At 33.8% G+C, this 26,736-nt stretch overlaps 1 protein-coding gene and 1 long non-coding RNA gene across 18 annotated transcripts in view; one reads left to right on the top strand and one right to left on the bottom strand.

The window, feature by feature from the left end:
• Positions 1-13,225, top strand: part of LOC140603605 (uncharacterized) — a 61,631-nt gene extending 48,406 nt beyond the window's left edge. Inside the window, exon 6 of the long non-coding RNA XR_012006525.1 lies at positions 13,111-13,225. This is a non-coding gene — a long non-coding RNA (uncharacterized lncRNA). The remainder of the gene's footprint in view (positions 1-13,110) is intronic.
• The window catches only part of VPS13B (vacuolar protein sorting 13 homolog B), a 733,948-nt gene that overhangs the window by 343,560 nt on the left and 363,652 nt on the right, over positions 1-26,736 (bottom strand). For 15 of the 17 annotated variants that reach the window (XR_012006520.1, XR_012006521.1, XM_072773981.1 and 12 more), the window contains one exon: positions 11,163-11,383. Coding sequence is in view for 15 of the 17 variants with exons in the window: in XM_072773981.1 (XP_072630082.1) it covers positions 11,163-11,383 (221 nt within the window). In the remaining 2 variants the exon portion in view is untranslated. Of the gene's footprint in view, positions 1-1,998; positions 2,170-11,162; positions 11,384-26,736 lie in introns of those variants that run through there. The other 2 variants (XM_072773982.1, XM_072773983.1) reach the window with 1 other exon arrangement.

The raw sequence follows: 26,736 nt of genomic DNA, 5'->3' as shown, positions 1-26,736 counted from the left end.
ACAACAGAGTGATATCTATCAATAAGAAATCAATATGAATTCATGAAAAACATGGCTTAATCTCAAAATATTTATGCTGAATGAAAGGTAGGGGGAAAAAGGAGAGCTAGAGACACAGACTACAACTGTATGATAATATGTATACAGTATCATAGCAAAATGACAATCCATAATGACAGCATCAGTAGTCGCCTGGAATGGGGGAAGAAGTGAAATGGAAGATAACAAAGTAGCATAAAGAAACTCTTGAGGATGATGGATGGATGCATTATTACAATTCTGAGAATGGATTCATGGGTTTACCTATGCAAATCTTATGGCATTAGACAATTTAAATATGTGCAGTTTTTTGTATGTAAGAATATTCCAGTAAAACTTTAAAAATCTCTAAGAAATGAGTACTATGTGAGGCAGCTTTATGTATATGTATGAAGGTTACTGAATATCAATAATACCTTGTATGTCAAATATTTACCAAATAACAAAAATGTAGTATTTTACTGTTTAAAAATTAATTTCACATATACGTTATAACCAACCATAAAGGAGACTTAACTGGACTGGAGAGGTTGAGAAAATTCTCAAGGAGATATATTTCTGAATATATTTCTGAATGGTGTCTACCAATTTAAGTGGATACAAAAGGCCATTCGAATCATCAGACTAGCAAGAGCAATAGCCAAGTACAGGAAATGATACAGGGGCAAGGAAAATTCTATCCAGTTAGGCAGGAAGGACTTGTTGCAGAGTGTTAGGAGAGACAGTCAGACAGAAGAGGAACCATAAAAATAGAAGAATAAACCATGGATATACAATTTCAATGGAAATCAAGCAGGAATGGAATTTCAACAAATAATTACTAACCCATGGTGAACACCAAAGAGTTCTAAGTGAATACAAACTTAAAAAGGCTAGCTCATTTGGTATGCAGGTTATTATTAATCATTAGAACTGTTTCAAAAAAGAAAACCAAAAATCAAAAACCAAGAGTTTTTGCCAAAAATTTTTTTAAAAGCTTTTTCATATAAAGCAATAACCCTTACCCAGTCTGATTTTGCTTAAAGATAAAAATGAAAATCAGGGGCTCAGAAAAATTAAAAATTAGTGTTACTAGAATACAAATTCAGTTTTGTCTAAACTCAATGATATATGCCTAGACAGTGATGGCCAATTCTACTGCCTTTCTGACAACTGAACATAATTTATAGCAATAAAAACTATGAATAAATACAATAAAAAAGCAGCACAAACTCATTCTTTCTCCAGTTCTACATACTTACAACCCAAAAATGCAAAGATGGTTTTACATTCCTAGAAATGCCTTAAAAGAAGACAAAATCTATCAATTTATTGGCTAAGGGAAAATTGAAATTTTACATATTAAAAACATGATTCTCCAGGCTCTTTTAATTTTAGAATAAATACAATTTTTAAGGCCAAAGAGACTAGTGTCTAAAGACACGAAAGAGAACTGGCAACGTTGGTAAAACAGTAAAGTTAAAGGGAAGGGTTAATGAAAATTACCCCTAGAAACAAAAACTCTGAATATTCCACTAGGTTAAATATTAATACTAAGGCCCTTGAATGGCAATGAGTTCTAGGAACTGCATAGTAGTTTAGTTCACCATAGTTGATACACAGATCTACAATAATATCTAAAATGAAAATGAATTTATTATAGGCATGCCCTATATACAGAGCTTACACTTCATTTTAAAATGTATAAACCACTTGAAGGTTTTGTATCTAAGCAATTATGAATCTAATTAATTGATATACCAGTATCAAAACTTCTGATATCATCCTAATAAACAAAAATAAATGATATATATGAAGGAATTTTTTCCTTAAAATGGAATCAAGATTTTTATATATTGGCTACAAATCAATAAAGCTTCTGATAACATATGCAAAATTTGATAGGTATATACACTGCTCATAGCTTTTATCAGATTCTCAAAGAAGTCCATGGCACAAAAAAGAACAAGAAGCACTCTCTTTTTTTTTTTAATTTTATTTATTTATTCATAGACACAGAGAGAGAGAGGCAGAGACACAGGCAGAGGGAGATGCAGGCTCCATGCAGGGAGCCCGACGTGGGACTAGATCCCGGGTCTCCAGGATCACACCCCAGGCCGCAGGCGGCGCCGAACCGCTGTGCCACTGGGGCTGCCCAAAAACAAAACAGATGGATTAGTGAGAAACTACTAAAAAAAAAAAAAAAAAAAAAGTGACTTTAAGTCATTATCTTAAAAATAAACAGTAAATTTTAGGATGCATGTGGATGTCTATATTTTAGGGGTCCACAAAACTACTAATAAGGTAGGATACCCAGAAAATAAAAATAGACCTATGGATATATTTCATCAAGAAAAATTAAACATTTTTGGTAAACAATGCCATCAAGGCAAATTAACTACATTAAAAACACAAGGTTTATATTTATAGAACCTAAGAGCTTCCTAAGGGAAGCTCTTCAAATTATTAAAGAAATTTAATTTAAAAATTGGGTAAATGATATAAATTACCAACTCATAAAACAATTTCATTGGCCAATAAGCATTCAAAAATTGTTCCTTATTAATAATCAGGAAAATACAAATTAATGTAAATAATATGAATTGTCAATTCACAAAAGAGCAAATGCAGTGGCTAATAAACATTTAAAAAGATGCTGAAACATCTGGTTTCATTTCCTTTCAGCATGAGAGCCATCCTTTAAGATTTCCTGTAGTGCAGTTCTACTGGTGATAGATTGTCATATGTGAAAATGTCTTTATTTAGTCTTTATTCATAAACATGTATTTTTGTTTTTATATTTAGAATTTTGGGTTGAGAGGCTGTATTTTTTTTTTTTATTTTCATGATTTAAAGATATTGCTTTTCTGACCTTTACTTATACTCAGGAGAAGTAAGCTAACAATCAAATCCTAGTTCCCTTGTATGTAATATGTCATTATTCTCATGATACTTGCAAGATTTGCTCTTATCTGTGGCTTTCAACAGTTGCATTAAATCTGTGTAGGCATAGCTGCCTTCATGTTGTATGGGCCCTTGGCCACCCCAATGGGCCACTCTGACATGAAGATTATACTGAATTAAAAAGCAATCAAAAATAGCAGATTCAGGATAAGCTCTTTACCTTCCCCACAACTGCCTCAAAAAATTTAGGTAGAGAACTTGATCCAGGAAGAGAACTATCACCACAAAAAACTACATTATGATATGAATGAGGTATGGTAGACAGGGAGGAACCTAGAAACGCCTGTTTGATCAAATGTCTCTATGTCTCATGTCTATGTCTCATGTTTCTGAGTGGACCAGTAAACAAACATTAAATTACTAAACATTTATTTTTTTTCATCTTTCAATAAATTGCATTTTTGTTGTTTCAGGTTTTTATTTAAAATCTAGTTAGGTAACATATAGGGTAATATTGGTTTCAGGAACAGATTTTAGTGATGCATCACTTAAATATAACACCCAGTGCTCATTACAACAAATGCCCATCAACAAATTGGCCCATTCCCTACTTCCATCCCTCCATCAATCCTTAGTTTGTTCTCTATAATTAAGAATCTCTTATGGTTTGCCTCCCACTTTTCTTCCCCCTACCCTCATTTTCATTTGTTTTGTTTCTTTAACTCTACATATAAGTAAAATCATATGGTATCTGTCTTTCTCTGACTGACTTATTCACTTCGCATAATACACTCTAGCTCCCTCCAGGTCATCACAAGTAGCAAGATTTCATTCTTTTCGATGGCTGAGTAATATTCCAATGTGTGTGTAATGTTCCATTGTGTATGTATACACTCATACCACTTCTTCTTTATCCATTCATCAGATGATGGACAATTGGGTTCTTTCCATAATTTGGCTATTGTTGATACTGCTGCTATAAACATCGGGGTACATGTGTTCCTTCAAATCAGTATTTTTGAATCCTTTGGGTAGGTACCTAGTAGTACAATTGCTGGCTCATGGAGTAGCCCTATTTTTAGATTTTTAAGGAACCTCCATACTGTTTCCCACAGTGGCTGCACCAGTTTGCATTCCCACCAACAGTGCTAAAGTGATCCCCTTTCTCCACATCCTTGCCAACATCTATTGTTTTTTTGTTATTTTAGCCATTCTGACAGGTGCAAGATACTATCTCATTGTAGTCTTGATTTGTATATCCCTGATGATGAGTAATGTTGAGTATCTTTTCATGTGTCTGAATTATCCATCTGGATCTCTTCTTTGGAAGAATGTCTGTTCATGTCTTCTGCCCATTTCTTAAGTGGATATACAAGTTCTTTATAGATTTTAGATACTAATCATTTATCAGATATGTCATTTGCAAATATCGTCTCCCATTCTATAGGTTAGCTTTTAGTTTTGTTGATTGTTTCCTTCACTGTGCAGAAGCTTTTTATCTTGAAGAAGTCCCAATAGTTCATTTTGCTCTTGTTTTGCTTACCTCCAGAGTCATGTCTAGCAGGAAGTCACTACAGCCAATGTCAAAGGCATTACTGCTGTTGTTTTCCTTTAGGATTTTGGTGGTTTCCTGTCTCACAGTATCCAGAGGGAGTCTGGAAACCTATACTAAAGTAACCACTCCTGAAAAAGAGGTTTACTTGGAGTCTTTCTTTTCTTTTTAAAGTAGGTTTCATGCTCAGCATGGAGCCCAACACAGGGGTTGAACTAACAACCATGAGATCAAGACCTGAGCCAAGATCAAGAGTCTGACACTCAACCAACTAGGCCACCCAGTTTTTTAATCTTTAAAATTTAGGTTAATCTGGCACACAAAGATATAAAAGAGTATTAAAGCTGGTAATAATTAAACAGAAGTTGGTTTATGAGGACTTATGAAGACAAAGTTGAATTAAATGAATATAGTAAGAATTATTACATTGTGAGTAAGGGATTCTTGAAAGATGAGGTTCATAGGGCCTCAGTTTAATTCTCAAAAATAAAAGGTCTTGGCTTTTGAGGAGTAACAGCAAGGAGGCCCTGGAATCCAGGTGATGGAGGTAAGGACAAAAAGAGGAAGTAGACATGAGAAGGAACTACCAGACCAAAACTAAGCTCTATTTAGGTGATGACTTTCCTTAGAACCAGTTTATATTTAAAAACAACAACAAACCCTGAGCTCCATTCCAAGTAAAGTGGTATCTAATAAAGATATTTGAGAGCTCTAGGTTTAAGCCACATACATCACATTTAATAAGAGTCCACAGAAATCACAATACTATTAAGTATCTCAAAGTAAAAGAAACTTTTTGAAAAAGATTAATAATGGTTTCCCAGGTTAAACAATAATAGTAATAAAATTCATTCTCAGCTAGGACAGCTACGGATATCCAGAATATGTAGAGTAGGACAATCCTCTCAAGGCTAAAATGATATTCATAAGTTTCTAAAATAGAAGGCCTCTAGCAGTTAACTCCAAGTAGTAGCTGGCTATCATATAGGGATTAAGCTACTACAAATATAAATTACGAATACAAAAATTTTTTTCTATTTTCTCTAGAAGTTTCTTATCTCCTTTGGTAATTTGTTCTCAGGATCAGTCTCTCCTCCTTCTCTCCCTTCTCCAGACAACAAGGAACCTTTGTGTTACAATATAGAGGTCCGCATACTCTAACATTTTATATATGTAATTTTTATATATAAAGATAAAAAATACATAAACATTTTATATATATGTAATTATACAATATGTACTCTTTTTTGTCTGACTTTCTTCACTTGGCATGGTGATTACAATATTCATACATGATGCTGCATTTTATCAATAATTCAGTCCTTTTAATGGCTGAGTAGTATTACATTGTAGGATAGGCCATAATTTGTTTAATTATTCATCTATTGATAAACATTTGGGTTGTATTCCGTTTGGGGCTATACAAATAAAGCTGCCAAATACATATGTATGAAAGTCTCTGCAAGCACATATATTTTTGTTTGTTCTGAAGAAAAACTTAGGGAGGAACTACCAGGTCATAAGCTAAGTGCAAGTTATTCTTTTTCAGGAATTTCCAAGTTGTTTCCAAAGCTGTATAATTTTTACATTCCCAGCAGCAGAATACAAAAAGTTCTAGATGGTTCACAATGTTCATCATTTTTATTTTAGCCAATCTAATTGATGTATAGTGGTGGATTCTCTATTCATGCTTTAGTTTGTTTTTCCCTGACAAATAATGATGATGACCACTGCTTCATGCGCTTAATGACTAGTGACATCTTCTGTGGTGAATGTTGAAGTCATAGCCCTGGGGTTTGTCTCCATGTTTGTTTGTTTGTTTGTTTTTTAACTGTTCTTTGTTGTCACATTATCCAGCAGAAAGCATTCTTTAAATATCCTGGATAACAGTTTGACAAATATTTTATTTTTTAAAGATTTTATTTATTTGAGGGAGCACATGCACAAACAAGCAGGGGGAGGGGAGAAAGAGAAGCCAGACTCCCTGCTGAGCAGGGATTTCCAAAGCAGGGCTCAAGCCCAGGACCTTGAGATCATGACCTGAGCCAAAGGCAGGCACTAAACTAACTTAGCCACTTAGGCAACCCTTGACAAATATTTTACAAACACTTTCTCCGAGGAATGCCTGGGTGGCTCAGTTAGTTAAATATTTGGCTCTTGAATTCAGCTCAGGTCATGATCTCCGAGTCATGGAATTTAGCCCTGCAATGAGCTCCCTGCTCAGCAGGGAGTCTGCTTGAGGTTCTCTCTATCCCTCTTCCTTTGCCCCTCCCCAAACTTGCGCAAACTTGTGCATGCGCTCTCAAATAAATAAACCTTTACCAAAAAAAATGTTCTCCTAATGTATAGCTTTCTGCTATCTTAATGTGTCTTTCAAAGAGAAAATGTTTTTAAACTTGATTATGCCCAATATCAAGATCAATTTGGAGAGCTCCCCTTTGGACAATATTGACTCATCCAATCTATGAACAGATGTATTTCTCCAGTTAGGTGTTCTTTAAATTCTCCTAGCAATGCTTTCTGGTTTTCAAGGTCAAGGACTTGGACATCTTTAGTTATATACATTTATGCTTCCAGGCACCAATATAAATGGAACATATTCATTTCATTTTCCAATTGTTTGCTGCTACTATATAAAAATATAACTGATTTTTATTCATGACTCTTGTCTCATCTCTACAACCTTGATAGTTTTATTAGTTCCAATAACAGGTTGTTAATTCTGATAGGATTTTCTAGAAAATATTTTATCATAAAAAATAGAAAAACCTTTACTTCTTTCCTTATGTCTTTTTATTTCCTTTGTTGGGTTTATTGGAATGGCTAGGGCATTCAGTATGATACAGAGCAAGTAGCAAAAAGAGGCTTTCGGGTTTTTTTCATATTTTAGTGGAAAACAATTCAATTCAGTATGATAATTGAGTAGGATATTTGATTTCCAACATATATCCTTTAACAGTTTGAAAAATTCTTTAATATTTGTAATTTGCTGAGGGTTTTTAATCACAAATGGGTGGTTAAATTTTGTCAAATGTTTACCTGTATCTATGGAAATTATCATAGGATTTTTCTCAACTCTCAAGAATAGTGAATTCTACCAAATGATTTCTGAATATTTTTTAAGAGAATTTTTCTGAATTGATTCTCCAATTTTTTTAAAAGATTTTATTTATTTATTCATGAGAGACAGAGAGAGAGAAAGAGAGAGAGAGAGAGAGAGAGGCAGAGACACAGGCAGAGGGAGAAGCAGGCTCCATGCAGGGAGCCTGACGTGAGACTCGATCCCAGGTCCCCAGGATCAGGCCCTGGGCTGAAGGCAGTGCTGAACCGCTGAGCCACCCAGGCTGCCCTGATTTCTGATTAAACCAAACTTGAATTTCTGAGATGAATCCTACTTTATTATCATTTATTAACATTTTTAAACACTGCTATATTGATTTGCTACTATTTGGTTAAGAATTTTTACATCTATTTTCATGAGGGATATTGATTTCTAATTCCTTCTTTTGTAAAGACTTTTTCCAGATTTGGTAATAGGATTATACTGGCTTCCAAAAATAATTTGGGAAGGAATCCATTATATCTCTGGGGAAAAAAATTGTGAAAATTTCCTATTTTTTTCCTTGAATATTTGACAAAATTCAACCATTTGGGCTTTAAAAGTTCTCTTTATAACCTGTTTTGATATCACATTTCCTTTATAGATATATATGGATATTCAGATTTTCTATTCTTGTATCATTGTTTATACAGCTATTTTTCAGTATAAAATTTCTATTTCATCTAAATTGTTAAATTGCTGGCATAAAGTTGTTCATATTCTATTATTCTTTTAAAGTCTGTAGGATCTGTGTGATAATGCTCCTCCTTCAGTCCCTATATTGGTAATCTGTATCTTTCTCTCTCTCTTTCTCTCTTTTTTTACTGTACCAGTCATCGCTGCTTTTATCTTTATTATTTTCATCCTTCTACTTATTTTGGGTTTATTTTGTTCTTTTCTTAGCTTTCTAGAGTAGAACCTTAAATGAATGACTTAAGATCTTTCTTCCTTTATAATGTAAATATTTAAAATTATATTTTCAAAAAAAATTAAAAATAAAAAATAAAATTTTATTTTCCTCTGAAGACTATCTTACTATATTCACCTTTTAAAATTGTCATTCAACCAAGATATTTTCTTATGTCCAAGTGATTCTGCCTTTGATTCATAATTTTGAAGTGTATTTATTGTTCAGATATATACAGCTTTTCTATAGTTTATCACCGATTTCTAATATATTTTGACTATGATAATACATTTTGATCTCATTAACAAAATGAGACAATGTACACCTGAAATAAAATGTGCATTCCATATTTGTTAGATACGATGTTCTATAAATGTCAATTAGATCAGGGTGAGTTCTCCGTATTTTTCATTCTTCTGGATCTCCAATTATTTATTTTTATCTGGTTGCTTTATCAATTGCTGAGAAAGCCGTTATAAAACTTCCTACTATGCCTGTAGTACTTACTTTTTGTATTTTCTATATCTCCATACTTAACTTTTCATCTAGGTGTTTTATATTTGCTGAGACAGACTGTATAAAAGTTCCTACTATGTAGTACTGAATAGATTCATCTGTTTTTTTTTCTTTAATTCTAACCATTTTTATTTCATTCATGTCATTATTTATTTCTGGTAAATAATGTTTTCCTTATGTTAATCTAACATGAAAATAAGCAGGACCAGCCGTCTTATGCTGTTCTCCAACAACTGTTATCTGTTTCTTAATATTTCAAGTGCTTCCCTTTTAAGCAATATATAACGGAGTCTTGCTCTATAAACCTTTGACTCTTAATAGGAATAGCTGGATGGGGGGTCAGCAAACCTTCTGTTAAAGGACAGATAGTAGATATTCTAGGTTTTGTGAGCCATACTGTTTTCTGGTGCTCCTACTTAATTCTGCATAACAGCAACCTCAGACAAAATGTAAAAAATGGGTTTTCGGCCTGCAGGCTTTAGATTACTAACTCGTGGTCTAAACACTCCTACTTAAAATCATTAACACATAACATCAGTGGTAAGAATAGCTTACCTCCATTATTTAATTTATTTATATCACAAGTTTTTATTTAAATACTAGGTAGTTAACATACAGGGTAATAATTGGTTTCAGGAGTAGAATTCCTCACACAAGTACTCTTCTTAATACCCACAATCCATTCAGCTCATCCCATTTCCCCCCACCTCACTCCAACTCCCCTCCATTTATCCTCAGTTTGTTCTCTATAGGTAAGTATTTCTTATGGTTTGCCTCTCCCCCTTCCCCTATGTTCACCTGTTTTGTTTCTTAAATTCCACATACATGTGAAATCATATGGTATTTCCCTTTCTCTGACCTCTTTTGCTTAGCAAAATAGACTCTAGCTTCATCCATGTTGTTACAAATGGCAAGATTTCATTGCTGTTTCTATCTTCTGTTTTGAAACTCTGTTACCATTTTTTGACTTCTTTAGATAATTTGAATATTTTTTGGTATTCCATTTTAATACATCTGCTGGCTTTTTGGCCTTATCTCTTTGTATTTCTGCATTTTATTTTCAGTAGTTATTTTAGGAGATTATAATGTATATTGGGAAACAGTTCATAGTCTAGAGTTTACATTGTACCATTTCACATGATATTTGGAAATCTGGCAACCATTACGTCCCTTTAATCCTCCATTAACTAGGCAGGGGGAAGGGAGAAAGAACAATGGTATCAGTAAGGAGGCTCTATAAAATATGAAATAATATTGGAACCCACTTAAAAAAAACATACCCTAAGAACTGGCTTCATTAGTGGCTTATAACCACTGCTGCAGAGATAAACATATATTTATCAATGCTGACCTGTCGGATCCAATACCTATCTAAAACAATTTTTTTAAACATAATTCAAATAGTATTCAACACTGACAATCTATGTAGAAAGTATATCATAGTCTGCTTAAGGTCAAAGAAACAAGTTAACTTATATAATCAATAATTTGTATAAATCTGGAAGATTGGAATTCATATTAACTTAAAACACTATAGGGACACCTTGATGGCTCAGCAGTTGAGTGTCCGCCTTTGGCTCATGCATGATCCTGAAGTCCTGGAACGGAGTTCCGCATCGAGCAGGGAGCCTACTTCTCCCTCTGCCTATGTCTCTGCCTCTCTCTGTGTCCCTCATGAATAAATAAATAAAATCTTAAAAAAAAAATTGTAACACTACAAAATTCAACACATTTGGCCTATACCAACTGAAATGTTATGGGATTAGCAAACTATATTTCTTAAATAGTAAACAGTCCTTTTTTTTTTTAAATATGTGTTGAGCAAAAGAAGTCTGGTTGAAAATTATATTTGATCATGTTAATAGACTCTACCAGTCTGATAATAAAGTAGTCCTTCAGTGTTTAAACACTTTACATCTGCAACTGATTTCATTCTTTCAGCCAAAAGATGCATTTATGCTGCCACCATTACATTTTCAGAAGAATTTAAATTACAAAACTTGAGAGAGCTTCAAAGCAATACTTATCTAACCACGCTGATCTTGACGGCTCTGTTAAAAATAATTTAGGACACTAAACAGAAGAGAAACCCTTTACAAAATTGATAACAATTGTTCGTAAATCCTATTATTTTAAATTTCCTTTCATAAATCAAATATACTAACCTGAGGATTTGAGCATTTTATTTGAAGTGACTCTAGGTCAACATGGAGACAGACAACAAATGAATGCCTTGTATCAGGTCCTGTAGCAAGTAGTTTTTGAGATGTAACAGCTAGAGTAGACGTACAACCCATAGGTTCCACCAGGCAAAATGTCACTTGTTTTCCAAAAAGAGTATACATGCTGAAATGATGCAAGCTGATAGTCCAAGGAAAAGCATTACCTGGTAATAAGAACAAAGAGAGTAGTGAAATAGTCCTATAAAAATACAGTTGTCTTTTATACTTTTTTCTTTTATTTATGTATCAAGTACTAATTAATTAATATAAAGTATGAGGTAAAACCATTTTTAATGCAGCTATAGATAAAGTACTTTGTGAAATCATTTTAAATTTAAGTTCAATTAGCCAACATATAGTGCATCATTAGTTTCAGAAGTAGTTTCAATAATTCACCAGTTGCATGTGAAATGATTTTTAAAAATATACTCAGTATTGAAATACTTATTAACATTTGTTCTTGAGATGCCAACTAATGCAAAATAGGTTCTTATGACAGTTTTGACTTTGCAATTCTACTAGAACTTGTAAGTATATCTATTGCAGACATCTTTTTAAGTAGCTAAATTATTTTTAAGCAAATTGAAAATACTTATTTTCTAATTAGAAAAGTACTAGTGCCTCACTGGAAATAAATTAGAAAGTATATAAAGGAAAATCAGAACCAGTCCTAAACAAACTAGTAAACATTATACAAGAAGAAAAATCAAAACTTGTCAAAATCCTGCCACTCCCAATAATAACTATTAACTAATATTACCTTCAAGTCTTTTTTTTCCTCCACTGTGTTGGATATGCCTATACAGTTAGAAGCAAGTATCACACTGTACTTTTACATTCAGGTTATTTTCCAATGACAGTAAAAATACAAAGTAAATTACAAGCGGCATCATAGTACACACACATGCACACGGAATATAAGCAATCATTTGAACTATGAATGGTGATATTAAGTAGATGCTACAAGGTAGACTCTTACAAGTTTGAATACTCAATATGTATGGACCAAATATAGTTCGTAAGATTAAAATTAGAATCTTGGAAATTGAGACCAAAATACTAGAATATATCTAGCTACATAGTAGGCCATAATTACTTGACTGGAAACAATGAAAATTGCATAATAGTATGTGGTCAGCACTGTGGTACTCTGCCTGTCTTAAGATTTAAAATATTTGCCCTCAAGAAAGAATGACAAACATTAAATCATCTGTAACTAATTCTAAAATTATTTTAAAAACTACACAAAGTTCCATGCTATTATACAAAATAAACTCTGCCAAATTTGTCTTAAAATATTCTGGAATGATTTCAGGTTATATATTTAAAACTCGAGCTACATATAATTTTTCAAATTTGATGTAATCCAAGAAATGCTAAAAGGTGGGTATGTTGGATGAAGAGCACCAAATTTAAATTTGTTAAATTAAGAATAAAATCCTGACATTAGTACTATCTCCAATGTGTCCCTGTTTCTCCTTTGGAATGAGACCAATAAAGTATAATTCATTTTATCATATTCTAAGACTTAAACAGAATCTTTTAAAGCAATACATTATATCCATTTATTTAGTCTGCAGATTGTCTTTTAAAAAGCACACTACCTAGAAGCTGAGATCTTAACATATAATGACAAAAATTCCCACAATTAATCATTGTGAAAAAAATGATCAAAAGATAGCAAATCATTAGCTGCATATGTATTCCTTTTACATACATGTTCACACAAAATAAAAATACCTTATCTATTTATAGCACTGGGAATATAATGTTCTAGGGACTCCCCAAAATATGTTTAGACATCCATAGCAGGCCAGAACCATAAACTATTCTGAGACCAGTATTTTATTTTAATTCTAAAGTTCTAATGCTGTAACATGTTTTATTTCAGATAAAACTATTGCTGGCAGAATTTAGAAATTTTCAAAGAATCTAAAGAACAAGAAAAAAATGAAAAACAAAACTTACAATATCATTTCTGTGTGAATTTGCGAAAACTCTCTTGGCAGAGAAAATGATACCAATAAAATAATGATCATGAAAATGACACACACTGATTTGATTCAGATTTAAAAATTTGAAAGAGCATGAATATGACTGAGCTATGGGAAAAAATAAATATATAAAGGAAACTCAGTAAGATTGTGGGCTTCATGTGTCAAAAATGAGGAAGAGGACACTGGAGTTCGTCAGGTAATATTAATTGACAACTGAGAGATATTTTTAAAAGTATACAATGTGATTTCCTTACATTGTATGACATGTTGCTGACTGCACAATACTTAGAAGGAGACGGTAAAAAACTTGTTTTAAACAACAAAGAAAACAATATATATATTATATACACAATATAAATATTGGAGATACTCTCACTTTTTTTTTTTTTTTGCTTTCTTAACCTTAATTGTAACCGTCTTCAGAAATAAAAAAAAGTATTTTCTCTTCCTAATTTTTTCCATTATGTCCCACAGTCCAGTATGACTCAGGCACCTTCTTACTTCAAATATGAATTGGTATAACAGAAATATTTTACTATCTACTGTGAGATTAATATTTTGGAGACAGATACACTATATTCTGCAAATATAAACAAGCCCAAACCGCTAACATCGTTTTCCCAAACCACTTAGCACTTAATTGATTTAAGACAGTTAAGGTAAAGGGTTAATTCTAAGTCACGTTAATTTAAGTAATAGGTACTTTCAAGGAATGAGGCATTAAAAATAACATGAATATAACCAATTTTCTGGAAGAGAGAAGCCAAAATGCCTAGAAGAGAGGTAAATGAAAATGAGTAACCTACAGATTTATTTGCCCTGCAAGTGAAATTCTAGATTTGGAACTCCACACTAAAAAACCCAAATAATTGACAGTTAAAAAAAAGCAGAGATGGGATGACTGGGTGGTTCAGCAGTTAAGTGTCTGCCTTTGGCTCAGGGTGTGATCCTAGAGTTCTGGGATCAAGTCCCACATGGGGCTTCCTGCATGGAGCCTGCTTCTCCCTCTGTGTCTCTGCCTCTCTCTCTCTGTGTCTCTCATGAATAAATAAATAAAATCTAAAAACAACAACAATGAGCAGAAGACCTGAACAGATAGTATTCCAAAGAAGACATACAAATGACCAACAGATACGTGAAAAAAATGCTCAATATCACTAATCGTCAGGGAAATGCAAATCAGAAGCACAAATAGGTATCACTTCACACCAGTAAGAAAGGCCAGTATCTAAAAGACAAGAAATAGTTCATTGGTGGTGAGGATGTGGAGAAAAGGGAACCCTTGTACAATGTTTAGGGGAATACAAACTGGTGTTGCCACTACAAAAAACAGTATGGAGATTCCTAAAGAAAATTAAAAATAGAGTTCACTTATGATAATTCTACTACTAGTTATTTACCCAAAGAAACAAAAAACGCTAATTTGAAAAGATATATAAGCCTCTATATTTACTACAGCATTATTTAAAACAGTCAAGATATTAAAACATGCACATTCTAAGAAAAACAAAACAGGGGTGCCTGGGTGGCTCAGTGGTTGAGCATCTTGCCTGTGGCTCAGGTTGTGATCCTAGGGTCCTGGAATCGAGTCCCACATCAGGCTCCCCAAAGGGAGTCTGCTTCTCCCTCTGCCTATGTCTCTGCCTCTCTCTGTGTCTCTCATGAGTAAATAAATAAAGTCTTAAAAAAATAAACTTTTTTTTTCCCCTTCTATTCCCTTTGTACTCCCTCATTATATGAGGGAGTACAAAGGGAGTACACTCCTCATTATATGTACTCCTCATTATACTATACTTATACTATAAGGAGTATTATATGTACTCCTCATTATATGTATATGTTGTCATGTTTACATCTTCTTATTAATAATTTTCTAGTGTCTAATTATGGCCATTTCTTTTCCACCTAAAGAAGTCTCTTTAAAATTTCTTTTAAGGCTGGTTTAGTGATGAATCTCTTTATTAGAATCTCTTTATTTCCCCTTCAAATATGAATGATGATCTTGTCAGGTAGAACATGTCTGAACTTAAATGACAATCAAATTAATATAGACTACCATTTACTTAGGATGTTATATAAGAAACTCATGGTAACAACAAACTTAAAACCTATGAGAGCTACACAAAAGAATGAAGAGAAAGAAAGCCAAAGATAACACAATAGATACTCATCATTCACAAAGGAAGAGAGGAAGAAGAAACAAAGAACTACAAAACAACCAGAAAACAAATTTTTTAAATGGCAGTAAGTACATACCTACCAATAATTACTTGAAATGTAAATGGCCTAAATGCTCCAAACAAAAGACATAGTGTGACAAAATGGATAAAAAACAATACTTATCTATATGCTGTCAATAAGAGACACACCTCAGACCTAAGACACATATAGACTAAAAGTGAAGGAATGGAAAAACATTCACCATGTTAATGTAAGAAGAAAAAAGCCGAAATAGCAGACAAAAGACTTTTTTTTTTTTTTAAAGATTTTATTTATTTATTCATGAGAGACAGAGAGAGAGAGAGAGAGAGAGAGAGAGGCAGAGACACAGTCAGAGGGAGAAGCAGACTCCATGCAGGGAGCCCAACATGGGACTTGATCCTGGGTCTCCAGTATCAGGCCCTGGGCTGAAGGCGGCGCTAAACCGCTGAGCCACTGGCACTGCCCGACAAAAGACTTTAAAATAAAGAGTGTAATAAGAGACAATAAAGGCATTACATAATGATAAAGACAAACCAATAAGAGGATATAACAATTTTAACTATATACTGACCCAATACTGGAGCACCTAAATGAATATAGCAAATATTAACAGACATAAGGAGAGAAATTGATGGGTACGTTAACACTCCACTTTCATCAATGGACAGATAATCCAGAAGAAAATCATTAAAGAAACAATGTCTTTGAATGACACACTGGACCACATGGACATAACAGATATATACAGAGCATTTCATCCAAAAACAACAGAACACATTCTTTTCAACTGCACATGAAACATTCTCCAAAATCACATACCAGGCCATAAAACATCAATAAATGTAAGAAGACTGAAATGAGAAGGGGAAGCAGGAGACAGATGCAGTCTTCAGTAACAGTTTTGAGAAGACAGCACTTGACCAAAGGCCATTTGTGGATGGTCCTTTTCATCCCAAACTGCATCTTTACTGCAAAGGGCCTGCACATTTCCATGTGCATTTTGTGAAAGCTTTTTGTATAGATCGGCCCTGTTTTGTTAATATATGTAAACATCATGATTATCAAAATAAACATTCCTTTCAAAATGCTTTTAATAAAAGACTCAAATCATACCACACATCTTTTCTTATAATGATATGAAACTAGAAATAAACTTAATGAAAACAAAACTGCAAAAAACACAAACACATGGAGATGAAACAACATGATATTAAACAACCAATTGGTCAATGAAACAAAGAAGGAATTAAAAAATGCATGGAGATGAATAAAAATGAAAACACAAAAGGTCCAAACTCCAAAAGAAGAGGCACCTATACTGGTAAAGAAGAAGTTAAACTGTTACTGTTTGCAGATGACATGATATACATAGAAAATTCTAAACACTTCACCAAAAAACTATTAGCATAGATTAATTCAGTAAAGTGGCAGGATACAAAATTAATACCTACAAATGGCTGGCATTTCTATACAGTAATAACAAAGAAATTAAAAAATCCACCATTTGCAATTGCACACACACAAAAAAAACACCTATGAATAAACAACCAAGGAGGTGCAAGATCTGTACTCTGAAAACTATAAAATACTGAAGACACTGAAGACAACAAAAATACAAACAAAAATATTCTACGCTCAAAGATTGGAAGCATTAATATTCTTAAAATGTCCATATTACCTGAAGCAATCTACAGATTCAGTTCAATCCCTATCAAAATACCAACAGTATTTTTCACATAATTAGAAAAAAGAATAATGTAATAACTAGAACTACAGAAAATACAAAAAGCCAAAACAATCCTGAGAAAGAATAACAAAGCTTCAGATTTCACAATACCAGATTTCAAGACATGCTACAAAGCTGTAGTTATCAAAAGAGTATGGCACTCACACAAAAATATACACAAATAGCCCAAAAATAAACCCATGCCTATATGGTCAATTAATCTATGATAAAAGAGGCAAGAATATACAATGGGGAAGACAGTAATTTCAATATATGGTGCTGGGAAATTGGACAGCTACATGCAAAAGAAAGAAAGTGGACTACTTTCTAACACCAAACACAAATATAAACCTTAAATGGATTAAAGACCTAAAACCATAAAAACCCTAGAAGAGAGTACAGGCAGTAATTTCTCTGAAGTTTGCCATAGCAACTTTTTTCTAGATCTTTCTCTAGAGGCAAGGGAAACAAAAACAAAGTAAATTACACGGACTACATTAAAATAAAAAACTTCTATACAGCAAAGGAAACAATCAACGAAGCTAAAAAGCAACCTACAGAATGGGAGAAGATATTTGCAAATAACATATCCAAAAAAGGGTTAGTATCCAAAATACAGAAAGAATGTATATGACACCCACAGAAAATGAATAATACAATTAAAAAAGGGTGAAAGACATGAATAGACAGTTCTCCAAAGACGACATCCAGATGGCCAAAAGATACATGAAAAGATGCTCAATATCACTCATCATCAGGGAACTGCAAATCAAAGCCACGATGAGATGCCATCTCATACTTGTCAAAATGTGCCAAAAATATAGGAAACAGGTGTTGGCAAGGATGTAGACAAAAAAGGAACCTTCATATGCTGTTGGTGGGAATGTAAACTGGTGCAGCCACTGTGGATAACATTATGGAGGTTCCTCAAAAAACTAAAAACTAAAATACTATATGATCCAATAAGTTCACAATTGGGTATTTATCCAGAGAAAAGAAAACACTAACTCAAAAAGAATATGCTACTCTATGTTTACTGTACCATTATTTATAAGAGCTAAGACATGGAAGCAACCTAAGTGTCCATCAACATATAAATGGATAAGAAAAATGTGGTGTCCACATGCACATGTATGTACACACACACACACACACACACACACACTGTAATATTAGCCATAAAAAAGAATGAGATCATGCATTTGGACATAATGGATGGACATAGAGGGTATTATGATAAGCGAAATAAGTCAAAGAAATAAAAGTACCATATGATTTCACTCATATTTAAGAAACAAGGAAACAAAGAAAACAAGACAAATACAGAACAGGCTCTTAAATACAGAGAACTGGTAGTTGCCAGAGAGGAGGGTGGGAGCAGATGACATAGATAAAGGGGATTAAGAACGAATTTTTTTGTGAGGAGTACTGAGTAAAGAACAGAATTGCTGTATCATTATACTGTATCACTGAAACTAGTGTAATAACATTGTCTATGCTTCAATTATAAAAAGGAAGAAATGAAAAACTTAGAGCCCAATACCAGATTCATGGAGGTCTAAGGAAAAATAAGATTATGAACTCATTAATAGAAGACATATCAAGGCACTTGGGTGGATTAGTAGGTTAAGTGACTGACTCTGTTTCAGTTCAGGACATGATCTCAATATCATTAGATCAAGCCCTGTGTACCGCTCCACACTCAGCATGAAGTCCACTTGGGATTCTTTCCCTCTTCTTCTCCCTTCCCCACAGCCCTTCCACAACTACTGTGTGCACTCTGTCTCTATCTCTATCTCTCTCAAATAAGTAAATCATAGATTTTTTTTTAAATGGAGGACATATCAATAGAAATGATCCAACATGAAAAAAAATGAAAATTAACAAAAACTTAAGAGATCTGAAAAACATCAAGCATACTGATAAAAATGTAACACAAGACAGAAGGAGAGAACAGAGGAAAGAACAAAGAACAGAAAAATATTTGAAGAAACAATGGTTGAGGAATCCTAGAATTGATTAATAGTGTTAACAATAACATCCAAATAGCTCAACCAAGCCCAAAGAGGATGAATACTAACACATGAGATTCAATATAGAGAATAATATCAATCACATTAATCTAATTAATTAACATTAATTAGATTGATATACTCATCTCTTTAACATAGAGAAATCGGTGAAAACTAAACCAGAGAAATTCCTGAAAGCAGAAAAAAAAATCATTACATATAGTAGAAAATCAACACGATTAAAAGCTGACTTTTATGTAAAATAATGGAATTCAGAAGGCAGCACTATCAACATATCCAAATTACGGAAAGAGCCCAAATGTCCATGGACTGATGAATGGATAAAGAAGATGTATGTATGTATGTATACATACATACATAATGAGATACTACTCAGTCATCAAAAAGAATGAAATTTTGCCATTTGCAACAACAAGAATAGAGCTAGAAAGTATTATGCTATGTGAAATAAGTCAGAGAAAGACAAATACCATATGATTTCATTCATATGTGGAATTTTTTTTTCACATGTGGAATTTAAGAAGCAAAACAAATGATCATGTAAGATACAGAGGCAAAGCAAGTAACAGACTCTTAACTACAGAGAATACACTGATGGTTGGGATGGTGGGGAGGTTGAGTTAAATAGGTGATAGGGATTAAGGAGTATACTACTATGCCAAGCACAGAGTGTTGTGTGTTGAATCACTAAATTCTACACCTGAAACTAATATTACACTGTATGTTAACTAACTGGAATTTAAATAAAAACTTAAAAAAAAAGGACCTAAGTGCGGAAAAAAAGAAGGTAGTGAAAAATCGTATTCAAATACAAGAAATAAAATAATAAATTGTCAAGGCAAAAACCCTATATCCAGAAAAGTTATATTCCAAATATTAAGATGAAATAAAAACAATCTCAGATAAATAAGATAAATAAGGGCTGAGAGAACTCATAACTAGCAAAGTGCCGTATGAGAAATACTTAAGAATACTTAAGTAAGTCCATCAGGTATTAATTCAAACCCACAGCAAAAAATGAAAAGAACTAGATATGACCAACATGTGGGTTAATATGAAAGCCTATAAATGTATTATTTCCCATTTCTCTTTAGTTTTTTAAAAGGCAATTGATTATATACAGAGCAATAAATAAAACACCACTGGTGGGTTAGGATTCACGGAAATGCAATCTGTGTGAACAGAATGAGGCAGAAAATAGAAATATGTTAGAACAAATTTTCTATAATTCAAAAAAAAATTAAGTTAAAATATGAGTTAGAGTGTGATACAGATGCATAACATAATCCCTAGAGTCACCACTGAAAAAGTACACAGTAAAAAAACTGATGGAGAAAATAAAATAGTACACTAAAATACACATTTAAAATAGAGGAGGGGGGATCCCTGGGTGGCTCAGCGGTTTAGCACCTGCCTTTGGCCCAGGGCGTGATCCTGGAGTCCCGGAATCGAATCCCGCATCGGGCTCCCTGCATGGAGCCTGCTTCTCCCTCTGCCTGTGTCTCTGCCTCTCTCTGTGTTTCTCATGAATAAATAAATAAAATCTTTTTTTATTTATTTATGATAGTCACAGAGAGAGAGAGAGAGAGAGAGAGAGAGGCAGAGACATAGGCAGAGGGAGAAGCAGGCTCCATGCACCGGGAGCCCGACGTGGGATTCGATCCTGGGTCTCCAGGATCACGCCCTGGGCCAAAGGCAGGCGCTAAACCGCTGAGCCACCCAGGGATCCCAAAATCTTTAAAAATAAAATAAAATAGAGGAGGTAGTAAAAGAAGGTCAGGGAAACAAAGTAAAAATAAACAGACAACAAAAAGCAATGACCAATTTAAATATTTGTTTGTTTGTTTATTTATTTATTTATTTATTTATTTTGATAGAGAAAGAGAGACAGAGGGACAAGCAGATGAAATGGTTCATAAAAATTAGAAAGATATATAGAAATTTCCAGAGAATCTACATTAAAAACAACTAGAACAGGTTCAGTAAAATCCCAGCATATAAGGGAAATATACAAAATTATACTTCTATATGAAAATAAGAATATGATTCTATTCACAGCAAGTTGAAATAAATTCATTTTAAAAATCCTCTTACTTTATTTTATTTTTTTAAATTTTTTTAATTAAATCCCAAAATCCTCTTACTTTTAGATGGGAATGGATTTAAAACATTTTAAGCCCATGTGAAATGTGCATGACAGTACAGTAAAAAAATAAAAACCCCAATGCTGATAAGTTTGTCAGGAATTATCTTAATTGTACATTGTGAATATAATCATTTTTATATGCATATTATATAAGTATATTGTTTGTATATAATCACACAAAATAGAAAGAATAAACAAACACTAGGAAGAAATACAAAACTAAACTGTTAATAGTGATTATAACCAAAGTGACTTTTTTTTATCTGTATATTCTTACTTAAAAAAGTTCCTTTAATGAAGACATTATGCTAAGTATATAAGTATGTACTTAAGTACACAAGTCAGAGAGAGGAAGACAAATACTAGTTATCACTTGCATATGCAATCTAAATAAGCTGAACTCACAGAATATAGAGTAGAATGGTGGTTGCCAAGGGCTGGGTGGGGGGCGGTATTGGGGGAGATGATGTTAATTACAAACTTACAACGAGAAGTTCTGGAGGCCTAATGCACAACTTAATGATTATGGTCAATAATACTATATTATACGTTTCAAAGTTAAGAAACTAGGTATTAAACATTTTCACCACAAAAGAGGAACAATAATTAGGTGACCTACAGAAGTGTTAGCTGACACCTCAATGGTAATCATACTGCAATATGTAAATATAGCAAATCAACAATGTAGGTTTAGCTATATAAATGGTTATATAGCTAAACCTACACAATGCTACATGTAATTAATATCCCAATTTTTAAAAAGTCCTTTAATAAGAATATGTTACCTTGGTATCATTTAAAAAACACATTTTTATGCTCTTAAGTCAATATAAGTTATACACTTTATTTTAAAGGAAAAACAGGACACATTGGATCTGCCACATTAGTTCTGTTTTTAAAATAAGTTTGTGTGTGTGTGTGTGTGTGTGGCCGGGGTGGGGGGTGTTGGAAAATACAAAACTGATTGACATGGAATAAATAAAGTTCATTCTCAAGCCTTTAAAGAGTCACAGAACCCATAGTTAAACAAATGATGTAGCAGGATGGATATGAGCCATTGAAAAGATAATAATGTATATAACAATTATGTTAACTACACTTAGGTATTTTAATAGTTTAACTTCATTTGTAATACATACACGATGATCTCTAAGGAATTTAGACATCAAGAACAAATTGTAAACTCTTTTCTGAGCCACTTCTTTTCCTCAAGGTATCTCATTTACATATGGATTAAGGACTAAAGTCACAGACACTGAGTAAAACTGGAAAAAAAAACTATAGTACATCACCATCATTCAGAACAAGTAGAAATTAAACTTATCAAAGTAAGATATGAAAAATTAAAAGTGGAATAATAAATATAAACCAGTATGATGAAAAAAATTACATGGTAAAATAGCCTTTCTGTTTTTCATAGATGTCCAAGAATTTTAACATCAGTTTCTACGAAAATTCATTAAATCCAACAATAGCAAAGTTTTAATTTATAAATGATCTCAATATTCCATTTCTGTCAAAATATTTTATTAAAGTTGCAGGCAACTCTTTCAAAGAAGAAAAAACAAACCTCTGCTAGGCATACTGTAGAAACCCATCTGCTCAGAGGTGTGAGCTGGATGTAGTAAATTACATCTGCAAGCCTCACTGCAAATACTTGGTAATGAAACTCAAGATGTTGATTTTGACCCAAACACCCTCCACAGATTGGATCTGACTATATTAGAGATCATCTCTAATCTAATGCCCTTCCATGGCAATTGAAATCAGATGACACATTTCAACAAACAGTTCCTTATTTTGAACTTTAGAAGTCCAAATTCAGTACAGAATAAACCTGAAATCTATGAGAACTTTTCTTGTTCAACCTATTGATCATTTGTAAATTTTTTCACTTTTTAAGTCATAATGATGAAGAATTTTTCAATTATTTATGAACTTGAAGACAAGTCAAATGTTGACCTTTTCACTTTCAAAGTTTTTTTTTCTCCTTATAGTAACCAAAAACTATTTGCTGAATAGCATACTCTATAATTAGAGAGCCCTGTTTTGTGCCAGTCATCATGCTAGATGATAGGAATAACACGGTGAATGAGACAGATATGCTTCTTGTCCTTTTCCACCATAGTAGGGAAATCAGGTCTGAATGAAAATAATTAAAATTGGGATAGGACTATTAAGAGTGGTGAGTCAAAAGCAGTAAGAGCACAGAACACTAGGACCTGGCAAGTGAAGTACATGGAAGCCTGAAAAAAGAATGCGAGAGAAGAGATGAAGAAGGAAGTAGTCATATATGTAGCATCTGCTAATGCCCTGCAATAGGACAGAGATAAACTTGTTCAAAGAACACAGAAAAGGATACTGAGGCTGGGGCTGGGCAGTAGCTAGCAATGGGGAGAGTGGCCTATTTTTCTCTATGGAAGTACTGGGTTTGAATTTTCTTTCTAAATCATAGGGTTGTTATGTTTCACAACATATATACACAAACACTGCAACATATTAAAATATTTCCATCAAAATAAAAGCTCTTAAGCACAAAACCTTGGTTACATAGGAAACTGTTCTTTGTTGTTCATTTCATATTTTTTTAAAGATTTTTATTTATTAATGAGAGACACAGAGAGAGGCAGAGACACAGGCAGAGGGAGAAGCAGGCTCCATGCAGGGACCCTGATGTGGGACTCGATCCTGGGTCTCCAGGATCATCATGTCCTTGGCCAAAGGCAGGCGACAAACCACTGAGCCACCCAGGCTGCCCATTCCATCATAAATTTAATTTAGTTTTAATTGAGATCTGGAATTCACAATGATAACCAAGCAAAACCAAAGAGCAAGAAAAAATTTAACAGGTGTTGTGAGGACAAGAAAATAAAAATAAAGTTTTAATGGAAAACATGGTGTTCATAACCACTGGAGTCAAATGGTGAGATTAACCTCAAAATTTTAACTAAAACTCAGTCACTTTCTATAATAGACTAAAGGATAAGTCATTAAGTACCTTTTTTGTTTAAATTATCCTGACTTGATTTCTGTCCCTTGAAAACTAAAAACATCAAGGCATATATACATCTAATTACCACCCTCTCTCTTTCTCAAATAACATAAAAAACACTGTAGATTTGTTATATCAATTCTTCATGAGTTCAAGATGGCAACATAGGAAGATCCTGAACTCATCTTTTTCCATGGACACAACTTAAAACTATATATGGCATTGTTTTCCTCTAAAAAGGACCTGAGAACTAGATGAGCAGCACCTTCTCACAAAAGACAAAGGAAAACATGTAGAAAGATGTAAGAGGCAGTCACAGCCTGTCCCATAAACCACCCCAAATGAGGCACAAGTGGGAGGGATCCTACAAAAACAGAACATCCTATGGAAAAGTTAAGGGATTGTGTCTCACAGTAGAAATCTTGACCTTTTAGATGGAAAGGGGACAGGAACAGTAAAGACAAGGTCTAAATTGTCTAGTTTTTAAAATCAATAAAGATTAAGACCAGGTGAATCACAGTACATTAGGAAATAAAGATCTGTTCTTAAAGGGCTTGCCCACAAACCTATTTGCCCTATGATCTATCACATAAGCAAGAAATAAAAAGCACCTAGACCATATGAGAGGGAGACTCATTTACTAATATAAAAGTGGCTACCAGAGAGATAGAAATCTGCAAGGAAAATAAATAAATTAATTAATTAAAAAAAATTTTTAAATGGAACCTGCAAGGATTTAACAGTGGACAGAAGTGCTGTCAACAGCCATTTTTGCAATCTCATCCTATCTTGTTAGTGAAGGAGTCAACAAGTACCATTTTAGATGGATCCCTTCTAGGTTACTGGCACCCATAGGTGGGTGTGGTCTGCCTACCACTCACCATGAACAAGCTGGGTGAGCCTCCTGCCCTTCCCATTCCCATGTAGCACCCAAAGTGTAAAAAAAAGCCAGATGAACACCCCAAGCCACACCCAACCTACCAAGAGAACAAGCCACAACCAAGATGGGCAAGTGGCTGGAAGCCCACTCTCTACATGCAGTAGTTAAGATACAACAGGCCAAGTAAGTAACCAGCGCTCTATCTTTCACACATAGCAGCTGTAGCCCTATGAAAACCAGTGGATGAACAACCCACAGGAGGGATGGCCACAGCATGCCTAGCTCTCGTAGACACAGGAGATAGAGCTTCTGGGACACACAAAACAGCTCCTATACAAGACTACTGCTTCAAGGCTGAGGGAGGTAGCCTCTTCACCTAATAGACAGAGAAGCAAAATGAGTAGACAGAGGAATGTATTCCAAACCAAAGAACAAGGCAAATATGCAGAAAAAGATCTAAATGAATGGAGAGATGTAACCTACCAGATAGTGTTCAAAGTAATGGTCATATCTGAGTAATGGAGGAACACAACAAAAACTTCAACAAAGAGAAGATAAGAAAACATGAAACAGATATTAAAATTGAACTTATAAGTACACTAGAGGGGTCTAAAATCAGAATGGATGAAACAGAAGCATGATCAGTGAGCCAGAATACAAAGGAATGGAAAACACAAAGACAAAGCATAAAAATAAAACAAGAATGAAAGAAGTGAGGAGATCTTAAGGGACCTCTGGGACAACTTCAAGTGGAGTAACATTCTCATTATCCAGGCCCCAGAAAGAGATGAGAGAGAAAAATCAAGAAAAAGTCAAGAAAAGTCAAGAAAAATTATTTGAAGAAAGAATGGCTAAAAACATCCATAATCTGGGGAAGGAAGGAAACAGACATCCAGGTACAGTAAGATCAGAGAGGTCCAAAATAAGACAAACCCCAAGAGAAACACACCAAGCACATTTTAATTAAAATGGTAAAAGGTATGGGTGCCTGTGAGGCTCAGTCAGTTGGACATTTGACTCTACTCTTGATTTCAGCTGAGGTCATGATCTCAAGGTCAAGGGATTGAGCCCTGCATCTGGCTCCACTCTTGGCAGGGAGAATACTGGAAATGCTCTCTCTCCTTCTCCCTCTGTCCTTCCCCCTGCTCATACTCTCAAATAAATCTTTTTCTTAAAAAGTAATAAATGGTAAAAGATAAAGAGAAAATAGTAAAAGTAACAAGAAAAAACTAACACATTACATACAGAGAAAACCCCTTAGGCAGTTAGCAGATATTTTGGCAGAAACTTTATAGGCCAGAAAAAAGTGGCATGACTTATTTATTTATTTATTTATTTATTTATTTATTTATTTAAAAAGATTTTATTTATTTATTCAAGAGACACACACAGAGAGAGAGGCAGAGACACAGGTAGAGAGAGAAGTAGGCTCCATGCAGGGAGCCTGATGTGAGACTCGATCCCGGGTCTCCAGGATCACGCCCTGGGCTGAAGGCAGCACTAAACCACTGAGCCACCCAGGCTGCCAGGCATGACACATT

The sequence above is a fragment of the Canis lupus genome, chromosome 14 (genome assembly GCF_048164855.1).
Source record: "Canis lupus baileyi chromosome 14, mCanLup2.hap1, whole genome shotgun sequence".
Classification (NCBI taxonomy): Eukaryota; Metazoa; Chordata; class Mammalia; order Carnivora; family Canidae; genus Canis; species Canis lupus.
Note: the sequence above shows the minus strand (reverse complement) of the source record. Positions and strands in the feature narration are given on the sequence as shown.